The sequence below is a fragment of the Nycticebus coucang genome, chromosome 3 (assembly GCF_027406575.1).
Source record: "Nycticebus coucang isolate mNycCou1 chromosome 3, mNycCou1.pri, whole genome shotgun sequence".
Classification (NCBI taxonomy): domain Eukaryota; kingdom Metazoa; phylum Chordata; class Mammalia; order Primates; family Lorisidae; genus Nycticebus; species Nycticebus coucang.
The window spans coordinates 61,088,752-61,103,496 of NC_069782.1; the positions used below are offsets into that span (position 1 = coordinate 61,088,752).

Consider the following 14,745-nt stretch of genomic DNA (forward strand, 5'->3'; position numbering starts at 1 on the left):
CAACCACACAGTGGAACACACAGAAAGAAAGGACCAGGTGCCACTGCTGCCTCTAGCCTCATCAATGTCTCTCACCAGAGTTGGGCCTAGCAAGTTGAGCTGCAAAGTGGGGAAAGAGATAGTGAAGATAACAGTGTATGGAAGACTAGCATTGCTATCCCCTGGGCATTTACCTCACAGGGTTTGACCAAAGCAAGTAATGAATTTGAGTAGTTATTTGTGAACTCCTTTTGGGTTTCTGGCACTGGAACACATGGATCACAGCATAATAACAGGACATTATGTGGTGTGAGTATGATGACCGTGATTTGTCCCTGGAGGAGGTCAGTTCCCCCACTGTCCCACACAGCACCCTTGCCAACTCACCCAGGTCATTCCGCTTTTTGTCCTGAGCCCTGCGGTGTGGTTTGTCCTGGAAAGAGAGACCAAGAAAGCAAGTGTGGCTACCTATGCCCCATCACTGTCCTCGGTGCCCACTGCTGGGGTCTCTTGGGTCATCCCCTCCTGGCTGTACAGATTTGTCAGACACAGAAACATGGAAGTGGGGGGTGGAATGTCTTACCTTCTTCATAGTTCCTGAGGAATCTATGGAAGGAAAAGGAAATAGATAGGACAGGATATACACCATGGAGAACCAAGCCACCCTCCCAACCTCTCTCCCTCCCATTGGTACCGTGCCCGTGTCGGCCACATGGAGGAACTCTCCCCAGACACTCCTTGTGTGCAGGTGCCCGGCACCGATGACAGCGATAGCCCTGGTAGAAGGTGCCTCTGGGATGCAGGGGAGAGAGAAAGAAGAGTCATCTTGGTAGATATGGAGGGCCATGCTGCCAACGATTTGAAGGACCCACTTGGGTTCTCTTCAGAGCCAGAAAGTGAACTGAACATCAAAGTAGGGCCTCCCATCTCCCAATTTAGGGGAGCTTCTCTAGAAAGGAATGGGTGACTATGCCTAGGACCCAGGCCCATCCTCCCAGACTTGCACCTTAGCAGCATCTGACAAGCTTTGCAGGAAGTGGTCTCCTCAAAGGAGAACATCTGGAAGTCGTGCCCGTTGGCAGTGGCATTCTCAGGGTAGATGTTGGAACTGGTGAGGGGAAATAAAAGAAGTGAGGACCAGAATTTTATTCCTTTTTATAGCAGAATACTGTTCCATGGCAGGACAGACCATATTTTGTTTGTCCATTCATCCGCTGACTGACATTTGAATAATGCTGGTATGAGCACTTGTCAAGAGAGAAAGCACAGTGGTAGTTTCCAGGGGCTGAGAGAGGGGGAGTGACTGTTTAATGGGTGAAAAGTTTCTTTGGGGAATGGTGCAAAGGTTTTAGAACTGGATAGATGTGATGGTTGTACAACAATGTACACTTTGACATGATTAAATTTCTATTATGGGAATTTCGTCTCAATATAAAAAGATGGAGAAGGAGGAAGGAGGAGGCAAAAGGGGAAGAAGAGGAGGAATGAGAGGAGAAGGAGGAGAGGGAGAAAATTCCAGACTGATGGCTGAAGTTTGTACAAAGCTTCAGCATTCCACAGATGCAAGACAGCCTTCAGCCTGTCCCTCCATCTCTCAGATGAGGAAAGTGAGGTTCAGGACAGCCCATAGACTGTGGGCTGAGTGCAGACTAGAGCACAGTCCTACCTCCTGGCCTCTACGATAAAGGAGACACAGTCCTCTGAAGATAAAAAGAGGGAGGGAAGGAGGACTCACATGGCCATCTCAAACTGCTCCATCCACTTCTTCTTCAGTTCTCGAGTCTTAAAGAACAGCTCATAGCCCTGGGCACCTTGGTCCTCGATCAGGAGAAACATGTGGCTCCACTGCAGGGGAGCAGAGCTCAGACCGAGGCCTACCCCCTCTGCAGAGGGTGGGAGCACATACACGGACCCCTCCCCCTGCAGGGGGAACAGGGGCAGGCCCACACAGTCTCTCTGCCCCTCGCACCATGCAATAGTATCCTTGTAAAGTGTGGCCTAGGATATCCAAATATACATCCACAAACTCCAAAACCATACACACATACACATACACACCCCTTAGCCTAACACACCTCAGACATGATTGTCATTCATTCATTTGTCTATGTGACAAGCATTCCTTGAGAGCCCGCTGAGAAACAGACACCTAGCTGGAAGCCGGGGACAGAGCAGCAAACACTGTTCCATGGCTCCAGGTGGTGGGGGGAGACAGACACATAAAGAGGCAAATATGAGAGAGCAATTAGCACCTCAATGTGGAGGCACAGGGGCTAAGAAACAGGGAAGCAGTGGTAGGCCTCCAGGAGGAGGACTAAAGGGATAGGAAACATATGTGCACCATGGAATATTATTCAGCCACAAAACATGATGGAAATGTTATGTCTTCTGTAACAACCTAGACAGATTTAGAGAACATTCTTCTAAGCAAAGTATGGCAACAATGGAGAAACAAGCATCACAGGCACTCAGTGCTAAATTGAAACAAGTAGATTAACACCTACATGCTCACATGAGAGAAAAACTCAATTAAACTCAAGTAGAAGTTAGGCGAGGGGAGACTGAGTATGTTGGTATATGGCACACTTCCTGGGTAAAGGGCAAGACTACAATTAGAACTTTAACATTGCAAAAGCAACTATGTAACCTGATCATAGGAAAAAAAAAAAAAGAGTAAGCAGGAGAAAGAGTGGAAGAAAGTGAAGAAACGCAAGAGGGACAGAAGCCTCAGCTCAGAGAATGTTCAGTGGAGGTAAGACAAGTCCTGGCCTCCCACCCTCACCCATCAGGGTCACATCCCCTGTTTTATGTTCTTTGTAGAACACTTCCCATACCACTATACAACAGGGGACCATGTCTGTTTGGTTTTCCATTTTTGTCCTAGCACCTAAAAAAGTGCCCAGGATAAAGTAACTGCGTAGCTTAAGACACACTTCCGTGGACTCTCACAAATATATACACACACCCAAGTGGAGAGCCCCAAGCTGCCCCTCCTCAGGAGGCCCCCCCAGCCCTAGCGTCAGACTCGCACCTTCTTGTTGTCTCTGTCTCCAGAGGAGTCATCTCGAACCTGGAAACTGTGCAAGTTCACAAAGTCCTTGAGATCGTAGGAGTCGCCCCGGCGCTTACAGATGAGCAGAGCTTTGTCGAGCAGGAAGGCGTACCTGGGAGTGAATGGGTAGGATGCCCCATCACCTCTCCGCCCGGTTCCCTCCACCTTCAGGGCCCTATCCTGCCTTCTCACTCTCCGGCCTACTTGGCTGTGCCCACCTATCCCTCCTAACCCACATGATCCAGTTTGGCCCCACCACCTGTCCATCTTGGCCCCACCTGCACATCCATCGTGGTTTTGCCCTGCCTATCAAGTTTACACCCCTAGTTTGGGCAGGCTCACTCACCTATCTGCTGGAAATCTGGCCCTGCTTACACCCAGGTGCCTCCCCAAATCCAAGTTAACTCAGCCTACAAGTCTTATCTGGGAACCCAGCCCTACCCTACCCAGGCTCCACCCACCTACCCATCTAGGAGCCTAGCTACGCCATACCCAGGTTCTACCCACCTGTCCATCTTGGAGCGACGTTCCACTGAGGTGATCTTGAGCTCTCCGTCAATCTTGGGCCGGCCGTAGTGGGCCAGAGACTGGTCCTAGACAGCAAGCAGGAGGTCTGGCAAACAGCCGCCAAGAAGAGGACCAACACGCCCTCCCCACGGCCACACCCTGGACCACCTGGCTCCACCACCTCACCAGGTTCTCAATGGACAACTGGAAGTTGGTGATCTGCCTCAGGGTCTCGTTGTCTCTCTTGACCTCATTCACACACTGTGCCAGGTCCTGGGGGTGTGACAGAGGTGAGCCTGGCCCCACACCCCATCACCCAGCCCAGACTCCAACCTGGCCCTGGATAGGAGGTCAGCCCCCTCCAGGAGGCTTAGAGGCAGTATCCACAGCATGTGCGCGACTGTCACCCACACCACACTCACCCTCATGGCATCTAGGGACAATCGCAGATTCTCCTTCTCCATCATATCCTGAGTGTGTTTCACCAGCTCCTGCGGGACCCAAAGGAGTCAGACATCACCCAGGCCTGTCCCCTCCCCCTTGGGGCCCTTCCAAACAATGCTGGCTCACCAGCTCCTCCCTCATCAGCTCTCTCTGGAGGCTGGGACCTGTCCCAATGAACCCTCCCCATGGCCCCAACCTCCAGAAGCCAGCCCCCCCATAGACACAGGAGAGTAAGCAGACCCAGCCCTGGCAGGGGGTGTGCATAGCACCTGGAGGAGGAGGTGGTACTTGAGCACCCGCTGCATAGGCACCATTAGCAGGTCTCTCAAGGTGAACCTCCCGTTGTTTGCTCGCTGAGAACACTCCTGTAAGATCAGAGAACAAGGTAAGTGTCAAGACCAGGTGCAAGCAGGTGCCCATGATGAGTTGGGAGCAGGGAAGATTCAAATAAATATGTGGGCAGCTGTCCATCACTAGAACCCCCCAAAAAGAAAGGTTAAAAAGATGCTAAGAGGTGAGGGGCAGTTTAAAAACTACCAGGAGGCCACATGTGCTGCCTAGGGTAGAAGCCCAGCATTCTGCCAGCCGAGTGTGGTTAGAAAGACAGGAGATGGACAGATCTAGAGAGTCCTCATCCTCCTGCCCACACCCTGCCTGTGTTTCCCCTAGACACATGGATCCAAGGTAGGGGTTCAATTCAGGGTCAGGGCTCAGCCTGGCATCAAGGGCTGATTGGGACAGGGCTCAGCATGAAGTTGGAGTTCAGTCCAGCTTGGGGCACAGTCAGTGTCAGGGCTCAGTCTGGGGCTTGGGTTCAGTTTGGGAGTCAGGACACCAGCCTGAGAGTCAGTCCAGATGTGAGCCTGGCCCAGTTCTGCCCTGTTCCATTCCCTCCACTCAGCCGGCTGGTATCTCTCTCCCTAATTCTCTTGGCAGATCCCTAGCTGGGCTGCAGCAGAAAGGGGAGCCATCTACAACCCAGTCACCTCCCTGCTGCCTCTAGGGAAGGAGTGGGAAAGCCCTCCCCAGAGGTAGGCACAACCCCCACCTCCAGCTTCATCTGCACATCCTCCCGAGCTGCAGCCACGCGGTCCAGATGCTTGCTGGCCGACTCCACCTGGCTGCAGTAGCGGCCGTAGATGAGAAACCTACAAGAAGCAGACAGACCACCACGTAAGAGTGGCCAGCACCAAGGTTAGGCAGATCTGGGTGTCAGTCCTGGCCTCACTCTTCCCAGCTACACAACCCTGAATCTCAGTGTCTCCATCTATGAAATGGGCATAACAATAGCACCTCCCACAAGAGGTTATGCTACCATTAAATGACACAGTACCTGGCATATTATGGCATCTTTTCCCAATGTTCATTTATATAACAAACACTTACTGAGTGCCTACTGCATGCTAAGCCCTGTGCTAATCATTTCATGCATCAATTTATTTGATCCTCACCACAACCCTAGGAGATACATTCCTGTACCACACTGAAGCACAGAGAGGGTAAGTGGCTACCCAGTGCCACACAGCAGAGCTGGGAATTGAACCAGACATAGACAGCTCCCTTGGCCATGAGCACACAGCCAAAAGTTCTCCCTGTCTAGTGGCCTCTGAGGGTTCCAAATAACCAGCCCAGTCAGGGCAGCGACCCCCCAGGGCTCACCTTTCCTTGTATTTGATAAAGACTTGGTAGAGGGTGGAAGCGCCAGGAGTGACCAGTGCTTCCTTCATCTCCTTTAGGAAGTGTGTGTGCACACGAAGCAGGTCCTACAGAGGGAAGGGCAAGGGCTGGGGCCAGAGCCTGGGGCTCAGAGAGCCATGCTGGGGAGGATCCTCCACCTATGCCATACTGCTCAACTCCCAGCTCCTAAGGGAGCTGCAGGTGGGCCAGCTCACCTCAATGTTGATAAAGATAATCTCAATATCTGGGGGTTTGAGGAACCGTTGCAGAGGCTTCATAAAGTGCTGCAGGAGAGGAGGAAGGAACATAAGATCCCCTCCCTTCAGCCCAGTCCCAGAGAGAAAGGGACAAGGAGACAGAGAGAGAGCCAGACACAAGGAAGACAAGGAAACACAAAGAAAGAGGCAGAGGGATGAAAAGAGTTAAAGAATGTCCACATAAGAACTTGTACAGGAGGCTGGGCATTGTGGCTCACGCTGATAATTCCAGCACTTTGGGAGGCCAAGGTCAATCTGGGCAATATAGTGAGAGTCCATCTCTTAAAAAAAAGAAAAATTGATTAGCCAAATGCAGTGGTGTCTACCTGTAGGCCCAGATACTTGGGAGGCTGGGAAGGGTTGAGTCTGCAGTGAGCTATGGGCCCCTCCATTCCAGGTGACAGAAAGAGACCCCAACTCTTAAAAAAAAAGAAAAACTAACCTGGTTTCTTGTACCCTCAATGAATCCCCAACAATAAAAAAATTAAAAAAAAAAACTTGAACAGAATGTTCATAGCAGAATTGTTTACAATAGCCCCAAAGTGTAAACAACCCAAATGTCCATCAATGAGGGAATAGATTAACAAAATGAATTTCATTGGGATTTTAGTGAGCATGAAAAGGAAGGAGTCCCTGCCACAGGCTGCAGCGTGGTGGACCTCGAGGACGGCCTGCTGGGTGAGAGAAGGCAGACCCGGAAGGACAGAGAGCGTGTGGTCCCGTTTATATGAATGTCCAGAACAGATAGATCCACAGAGAGAGGCGGTAGATTGTGGGTAACCAGGGGCTGAGGAGTGACAGTTAAGGAGTGTGGGGTTGTTGAAGAGATGTTGAAAGTGTTCTAAAATTAGACAGTGGTGATGGTTGCAGCTACTTTGTGAATATGCCAAAAAACACTGCCTTGTATATAAAAATAGCTTTTTAAGATTTCATTAATATTAATTAATGAAACTAATTAATGAATATTATTAATGAAATCTTAAAAAGCTATTTTTAAAAGAAATAGACGAAGGAATGAGATTCAACACAGTCAACGTAAGAGAGGTAATAATAGAGGCAGACGGAGAGTGGGAGAGAAGGAGACACCGAGGAAGTAGAGCGGGACCCAGAGGGAAAAGAAATGGAGAGAGACAGGAAAAGAGGGAAAGACGGGGAAGATAAGTCACAGGGCAAAAGTCAGAGACACCCAAAGAGGGAGAGAGACATAGGAACACAAAACAACGGGGACAAGGAAAAGGCTTGGTACGCCCCAGAGGCAGCCGGACAGGTGGACGCGCACCTGCCGGCCCGGACCTGCGCATGCGCCTAGTGGGGGCTGGGTCGGCTGCGCCCACCTGCTGGATCGAGCCCAACGTGTCCGTGTACTTCTCCTCCGTCTGCTGAATCTCCCGCAGGCAGCAGCACCGTTTGTCATACTCTGTCATTTTGGGCTGAACGTGGGAATGAGAGGCCAGTGTTGGCGTGGCGGGCGGCGCGACTGGCCCCCTGCGCTAGCTCGGGCCGCCCCGACGCTGCCCTCTGCCCCACACACCGGCATGGGCACCGGCTCCGAGCGCATGAGGTCCTCGTAGATCTCGTCGCCTTCTGCCTCCTCATTTTCCACACAGTCGTACAGGTCCTCGTCCTCCTCCACTGTGTCGCTGCAGGACGTGGGGTCAGGCAGGGTCACCAGATTCCCTGGGCCAGGAACCCCTCAGACCCCTCCCAGAGGAAGTGTGTCTCCTCTAGCACCCGCACCCAGGAGGGGGCTCCAGCAAGCCCTGGAGGCTCCCAGCACTCACTCGATCTGGTCCGACAGGCCACTGTAGATGTCTTCGTCACCCACACTGTCCTCCTCAGTGGGGAAGGGCCTGAGGGGAGCCAGGAGGTTGTGAGCCAGAGGCCTGGGGATGTGTGGGAGGAGGGCTTCAAGGAGATAGTCTGACTGGGGCCAAATGTCTCAAAACCTGGGTCGTTACTCACATGATCCCCTTGTTCTGTGCAATCGGGGTCCAAGACAGAGCAGACAGGGTGCAGATGACCTGTGACAAGGGCCGTGGCTGCTCAGTAAGCCCCGGACCCACCCTCACGGGCAGAACTCTGCCTCAGACTCCAAGGCTTTGAGGCTGGACTTGAAGCAAGACCCTATGCCTCCTGGGATCCTCACTCAGGATTTTCTCTACCTGCTCACCCCCATGCCACTGTCCCTTAAGTGAGCTCCTGTCTTCTATTTCATCCTCAGCTATTCAGAGAGGGCAGGATAATAGCATACTCATAGTACAGATGAGGAGCCCCAGAACTCAGAGAAGCACAGCCAGATATCCAAGGTCACACAACAAGTAGTGGAGCAGAGATGCAAACCCAGGCCCATGTGTTCCAAGCCAGTGCTATTTGCCCCTTGTGTGATGGCTCTTTCTGGCTCATCTGTCCATCTCCTGACAGCCCTGGGCTTGCCTGAAATGAACTGAAATTCGAATTTGGGCTTTAGGTGCCTGGCTCACCTTCCCAAAATCCTGCACATCAAAGAGGTCAAAAGCTTCGAAGAGCTCACTCCGCTTGAGGCCAAACTTCTCACAGCAGGTGGACAGGAAAGTCCGAATGTTCTTAAGGCACAGAAACTATAGGGGGAGAGAAAAAAATGAGGGTGAGGGAGAGAATGAACAGGTAGAGGACAAACCGATCCCTAGGCAGCTTGGTGTAGAGGAGAAAAAAGAAACCACAGACCCCCTGCCACGAAACTGACTTTCTTCTGATGAAGATCAAGCCATAACTGAAGTCTTTTTTTAATTGAGGTAAAATTAATCACAGACAAATAAATGTAGTCTCTCCATGTAATGGAGCATTATTCCGCCATAAAAAGGAATGAGGCACAAACACCTGCTACAATGTGGGTGATCCTCAAAAATATTCTGCCAAGTGAAAAAAAAAAAAAGCCAGACACAAAAGGCCACATAGAATATAACTTCATTTGTATGAAATGTCCTTGAAGTTTTAGATTTCATGAGCCAAAATATTCTTCTCACATTTAAGATAGTTGAGGTTGGATTAATGAGACTTGCAACCAAAAGATATTGACAAACATTGGATATGGCCCTGGCTGTTTGATACCTGGCTCTGGTTTAAAACAAAACAAAACACCTTCTGCTCTTGCATTTGTCCAATATTGGTTCATCCAGTATCCCAGTGGGCTCAGCTTTCTCTGAGGTTCCTCAGACCCTAAAGAATTCTAACCAACCTCTGTCCACCAGCCTTCCCAGCACGCAGATTCTCTGAGAGCCCCCAACCATCTCCACAAAGTCAGAGCAACCCTCAGGAAGGCTGTTTAGAATGAGTCTTCCTAAGTCACATATCGTATGACTCCATTTATATGCAATGTCCTATGCAGGTAAATCCATAGAATGAAATAGTACTCAGCCTTTTTTTTAAAAGGAGCAAAATGCTGTTTTGTGCTACCACATGGATGAAACTCGAAAACAGGCTCAGTGAAAGAAGCCAGTTGCAAAAAAAATAAAGAAAGAAAGAAGCCAGTTGCAAAAGGCCACATACTGTATGATTCCATTCCTAGAAAAGAAATGTCCAGAATAGTTTTGGAGATGACAAGTCCAAGATCGTGGTGTTGGCAGGGTTGTTTCTTCTGGGGCCTCTCCCATTGGTTAGCAGATGGCCACTTTAACATGCATCTTAATGTGTGCTTCCCACTCTCTATACCTGTGTCCTCATCGCCTCTTCTTTTTTTAATTGAAATTACTTTTTTCTTATTTCAGATTAATATGAGGGTACAAATGATTAGGTTACAATGTTTGCATTTGTTAGGTAGACTCCCTGTTGTAGTTGTGTCCCACACCCAGGAAGTGTGCTATATCTTTACAGTATGCCCATTAAGTGGGAGCACACTAGCCCCGCCCAACTTAAATTGAATTAAGTTTTTCTCTTATGTGGGCATGTATTAGCTCATCTACTGGCTTCATGTTAGTATTGAGTACATTGGATACCTGCTTCTCCATTCTTGTGGTACTTTACTAAGAAGAATGTGTTTCAACTCCATCCAGATTCATTCAAAAGAGTTAAAGTTTCCATCTGTCCATCTATTTATGGCTGAATAACATTCCATGGTATACATATACCACAGTTTGTTAATTCATTCCTGGGTTGATGGGCACTTGAGTTGTTTCCACATCTTGGCAATTGAGAATTGAGCTTTGAATCTCCTCCCAGTCAGATTAGATTAAAGCCCACTCTATGACTTCATTTCTACTTAATTATCTATGTAATGACCCTATCTCCAAATACAGTCATGACAGGAGGCACCAGAGGTTAGGACTACACCATTTAAGTTTTGGAAGCACACAATTCAACCCATAAGACAGGAGAAAATATATTCCAAGAAGACGGAACAGCCCATGCAAAGACCCTGAGGCAGGGCCATGCCTGGTGTGTTGAAGGAACAGTGAGGGGGCCCATGTGGCTGGAGCAGAGTGAGCAAGAGGGAGAGAGGGAGGGGAGGGGGGAGAGGAAAGGGGCACTTATTATGAGATGTAGCGCTTTGTTATGGCAGCCCAAGCAGGTCTACAAGGCTCATTGCTACCTTCTTTGTCTTTGCTCAAAGGTCACCCCAGTGAGACCTCCTCTGACTACCCTATTTAAAATGACACCCCCTACTCTGGCATTGTGTGTCCCCACTACCGTGCTTCATTTGTTCTTTTTATTATCCTTCTCCCGCAAATATAATGTCAGTTTGAGGAGGGCAGGGCTATTGTCTTATTCCCTAGTGGATAGCTGGCATCCACAATAATACCTGGCACATATAAAACCCTCCAAATATAATTGGCAAATGAATGGCTGGCAGTGGAGCCTGGGAATCTTCCTTTAACAGCCTCCCCAGGTGATCTGATACAATGGCTGACTCCTACTCTGTGGCTCTGCCAGGACATCATCTGCATCCCTTGAATGCCTACTACACATGGTTGGGTGCCCAGAAGAATTCCATGCTCATGATCACACTGTATTCACACCCATTTCACCCGCAAGAAACCAAGCTCCAGTTGGGAGGGAAAGCTGCACAAGATTATGAATAGCAGGGTAGGGGCAGGAGAGATGAGTAAATTCACACCTGTCGGGTACAGTGCACACTTACAACTCTGACTCAATTTGTACAAAGACCAAGTATGTAAACAAAATCTGTACCCCCTAATATTCTAAAATAAATAATAAATAAATAAATAAATAATATTTTCCCCAAAACTAATTACAATAGCCAAAGGAATAAAATATAACGAGTAAAAAAAAAAAATTTTTTTAAGATTATTAACAGCAAAAGTTAGTCAGCAGAAGAGCTGCAATGGAGCTCCAGGATGGTGTGAGACGAGATAACACACTCTCCAACACAGCTCCATCTCCCCCCCTGCACGTAGCCAGCATGAGCACCGATGCACTGTGGGTTCAATTCCGAGTACTCTACCAGGATAACATGGAATCTTTGCCACAACCCTGCAAAGTAAGTGCTATTATCATCCTCCTTCTGCAGATAAGGAAACTGAGGCAGAGCCACACAGCAAGATGCAGACTAAGGCAGCATGACTTCGAAGCCTGCATTTAATCACTACGCCATAGCAGTCTGTAGGAAATGATGCCATACCCAGGATTTGTTGTATTTGTGCTTTTCTTCCATCTTCGTATCTTTTTCTCAACTGCTGCCACATCCACAGTCTACCTAACTCATTACATATGGAACATGAACTTTAAATTAATATATAATAATAAATGTATTTAAGAAGAGAACTTTTCTTCCCACTATAAAAAGAAAACTAAGACCATTTGCTACAAAGAGAAGCAACTGTAAAATAAATAGGATTCAAACAATGTGATTTGATTATAACTAGATCCTGTTGCTTGCCCAGGGCTCTAACCCAAACCCTCTTCTCTCTGTCAAAAAGAGAAATTTGCAACAGAGACACATAAAAGACCAGAGTAGCAATTCAACATTCCCTTGTTATATTAAAAAAGAAAAGAGAAAGAAGAGAGGAAAAATAACTCTTGGCAAAGTAAGCATAGAAGAGAATTTATGTAATCTGATAAAGAACATCTTCAAAAAAATTAGAGCAAAATATACTTATAACAAGGTGTGGAAAAGATTCCCTTTGAAATCAGAAGGCAAGGACTCTCACTATCACAATTTCTATTTAACATCTATTCAGCCTGCACTGCGAGGCAAGACAAAGAAAAAAGGAAAGAAAGAAATACAGTGGTCATTTTTGCAGGAAAAACAATCATGGATGTAGAAAGTCCCAAAGAATATGCAAATAAACTGCTGTAATTAATGAAATTATTTGGCAATGTTGCTGAATACAAACCTAATATACAAAGTCCATTGTGTGTGGGTGCACCAGCAACAATCACTCAGAAAATATTATCTTTTTTTAAAAAAAAAAGAAAGGTAACTTTGTGAAATCTGAGAATAAGCACAACTAACCTACAGTGATAGACATCAAATCAGCGGTTACTTCTGGGGCAGGAGAGAAGACAGATTGACTCAGAGCGGCCACAAGTGATGGAAATGTGTGTTGATAAGGGCATGGATTGCACAAGTGTACACAGAGAGAACTGATTGACAGTAAACCAAAGTACTTAGCATTTCACTATAAGAAAATCAGACTTGAATTTACATTAATTACAGCAATTTATTTGCATATTCTTTGGAGTTTTCTACATCCATGATTGTTTCTCCTGCAAAAAATGACCACTGTATTTCTTCCTTTCCTTTTTTCTTTGTCTTGCCTTGAATTTAAAAAGGGTTCTATCTGAGGCGGAGCAAGATGGCAGCCGAGTATCTGGGCACCATGAGTCTGGGGAGATAGGACTCCAGGCATCTCTGGCTGGTGGGAACTGCCTATCATCACTCCTATGAGGATACAGGGAGTCAGCAAGAGACTTCTGGACCCCAAGAGGAGGACTAAAACAGTGGAAAACCGGCAAGTGGTCACGTGTGTTCAATCCGTCTAAACCCGCCCACAACTGTAAGTTCAGTAGCAGCGAGACTGAAAACCAGAAAGGCCTTACCTGTGAACTGTTTTGATGTCCTTGGACTTGGCACTGAGTTGAACTGCCTTGGGGAAGGCCTGAGCGGGAGTGCGGAGAACTTTGGCCGTTGTCTGGAGCCCCAGTCTGAGCCGCTGAGCCAGACGGAGCTAATAGTGTTTGGCGGTGGGTCACACGGAACCATTGTCAGTGATCTGCACTGGCAAGCTCCGCCCTCAGGGTCGCAGAGCTAGAAACTGGTGGGAGCTGGTAACCCAGCAACCAAGTAGCCTAAGGGTGGGGTCTGAGCCGCCTTGCAGCCCTAACCCTCAGGGGCAGAGTGAGACCGGTTTTGGCACACTGGGTAAGTGGATGGCCACTTCAGCAGTGATTCCAGCGAGAAAGCTGGGAAAGCTTCTGCTCAGCAAGTTTACAAGTTCAAAGTGCCTTTTAAGTGGGCTGAAGAGAGATTTAGGGTGTCTACCTGCTGGGGTTTGAGAAATCAGCAGCCTCCAGTCGTATCAGAACTGTGATTAACATCTCATACCCCAGAAGACCACGTGTTGCCCAGACAATATTCAATAACATATACAAACTGTTTTGTTTTTGGTTGTGTATTTTTTTCTTTTTTTTTTGTTTGGTTGTTAGTTTTTTTTTTTGTTTGTTTGTTTGTTTTGACGTTATTGATGTTCTTTTGTATTTTAATTTCAATCTTTTCCATACAGATCCCGTTTTCTTTCTCAATTTTTCTAGTTTAATTATAATTTCCCATTGCTGCCATTTTTAATAACTACAACTTCATTTTTGCTAGTGTTTCTACCGCTATCATTTGGTTTTTCACCCAATTTTATCCCCATAAAGTTTTCTGTTTGCTTGTTTTGGTTTGATTTATAGCATTTTTGTCTTTCCTCTCTACTTGGTGGAGGTCAGGTACTGTGTCGGATCAGGTTAGCAAAGAGCTGCTGACCTCAAGGGAACCACCCAACTGGGCACCCCCAGAAGGTGGGGTTTTTTAAGGTTGTGTCAAAGTACCCTACTGTACACCTATATTGCCCTGTCTCCCTCTTTCTGTGCCTCTCTTCTTTTTGTCAATATTCCTTATAACCACCCCCTCTCCTTTCTCTATCTTTTTTTTTTTTTTTTTTATCACTCGGTCCTCTTTTCTTTCATCCATTTTTTGCTCTTCAACCTTCTCACCTGTCTGGTCCTGTAACCCTTAGTCCACAGGCACAAGAACTTAAAGAGCAAGAGGAAGTGAAAGGAAAATTAGGGCAAGGAAACAGATAAAAGAAATCACCCATGAGGAAGAATCAGCAGAAAACTCCAGGCAACATGAAGAACCAGTCTAGAACAACCCCACCAAGGGACCATGAGGTAGCTACTGCAGATGATTCCACCAGTAAAGAAATGTTAGGAATGACAGAAAGGGAACTTAGAATACACATGTTGAAGACAATGAAAGAAATGATGGAAACAATGAAGGAAATTGCTAATAAAGTGGAAAATAACCAAAAGGAAATCCAAAAACAGAATCAAATAAGAGATGAACGATGTGAAGAATATAAAAAGGATATAGCAGACCTGAAGGAACTGAAACAGTCAATTAGGGAACTTAAAGATGCAATGGAAAGTATCAGCAACAGGTTAGACCATGCAGAAGAAAGAATTTCAGAGGTAGAAAACAAAGTTCTTGAGATAACTCAGACAGTAAAAGAGGCAGAAAAGAAGAGAGAGAAAGCAGAACGTTCACTGTCAGAATTATGGGACTTTATGAAGTGTTCCAACATACGAGTTATAGGAATACCAGAAGGGGAAGAAGAATGCCCCAGAGGAATG

The 14,745-nt window shown here is 47.2% G+C and overlaps 1 protein-coding gene across 3 annotated transcripts in view; it reads right to left on the reverse strand.

The window, feature by feature from the left end:
- Window positions 1–14,745, reverse strand: part of VAV1 (vav guanine nucleotide exchange factor 1) — a 75,786-nt gene that overhangs the window by 23,755 nt on the left and 37,286 nt on the right. For 2 of the 3 annotated variants that reach the window (XM_053585120.1, XM_053585119.1), the window contains exons 2-19: window positions 8,397–8,513; window positions 7,879–7,937; window positions 7,698–7,766; window positions 7,448–7,556; window positions 7,251–7,346; window positions 5,875–5,943; window positions 5,642–5,745; window positions 5,031–5,130; window positions 4,252–4,347; window positions 3,961–4,029; window positions 3,725–3,811; window positions 3,539–3,624; window positions 3,011–3,143; window positions 1,715–1,824; window positions 986–1,087; window positions 674–771; window positions 563–585; window positions 367–412 (exon numbers count right to left, since the gene is read on the reverse strand). In XM_053585120.1, the coding sequence (XP_053441095.1) occupies window positions 367–412; window positions 563–585; window positions 674–771; window positions 986–1,087; window positions 1,715–1,824; window positions 3,011–3,143; window positions 3,539–3,624; window positions 3,725–3,811; window positions 3,961–4,029; window positions 4,252–4,347; window positions 5,031–5,130; window positions 5,642–5,745; window positions 5,875–5,943; window positions 7,251–7,346; window positions 7,448–7,556; window positions 7,698–7,766; window positions 7,879–7,937; window positions 8,397–8,513 (1,573 nt within the window). The remainder of the gene's footprint in view (window positions 1–366; window positions 413–562; window positions 586–673; window positions 772–985; window positions 1,088–1,714; window positions 1,825–3,010; window positions 3,144–3,538; window positions 3,625–3,724; window positions 3,812–3,960; window positions 4,030–4,251; window positions 4,348–5,030; window positions 5,131–5,641; window positions 5,746–5,874; window positions 5,944–7,250; window positions 7,347–7,447; window positions 7,557–7,697; window positions 7,767–7,878; window positions 7,938–8,396; window positions 8,514–14,745) is intronic. The other variant, XM_053585122.1, reaches the window with a different exon arrangement.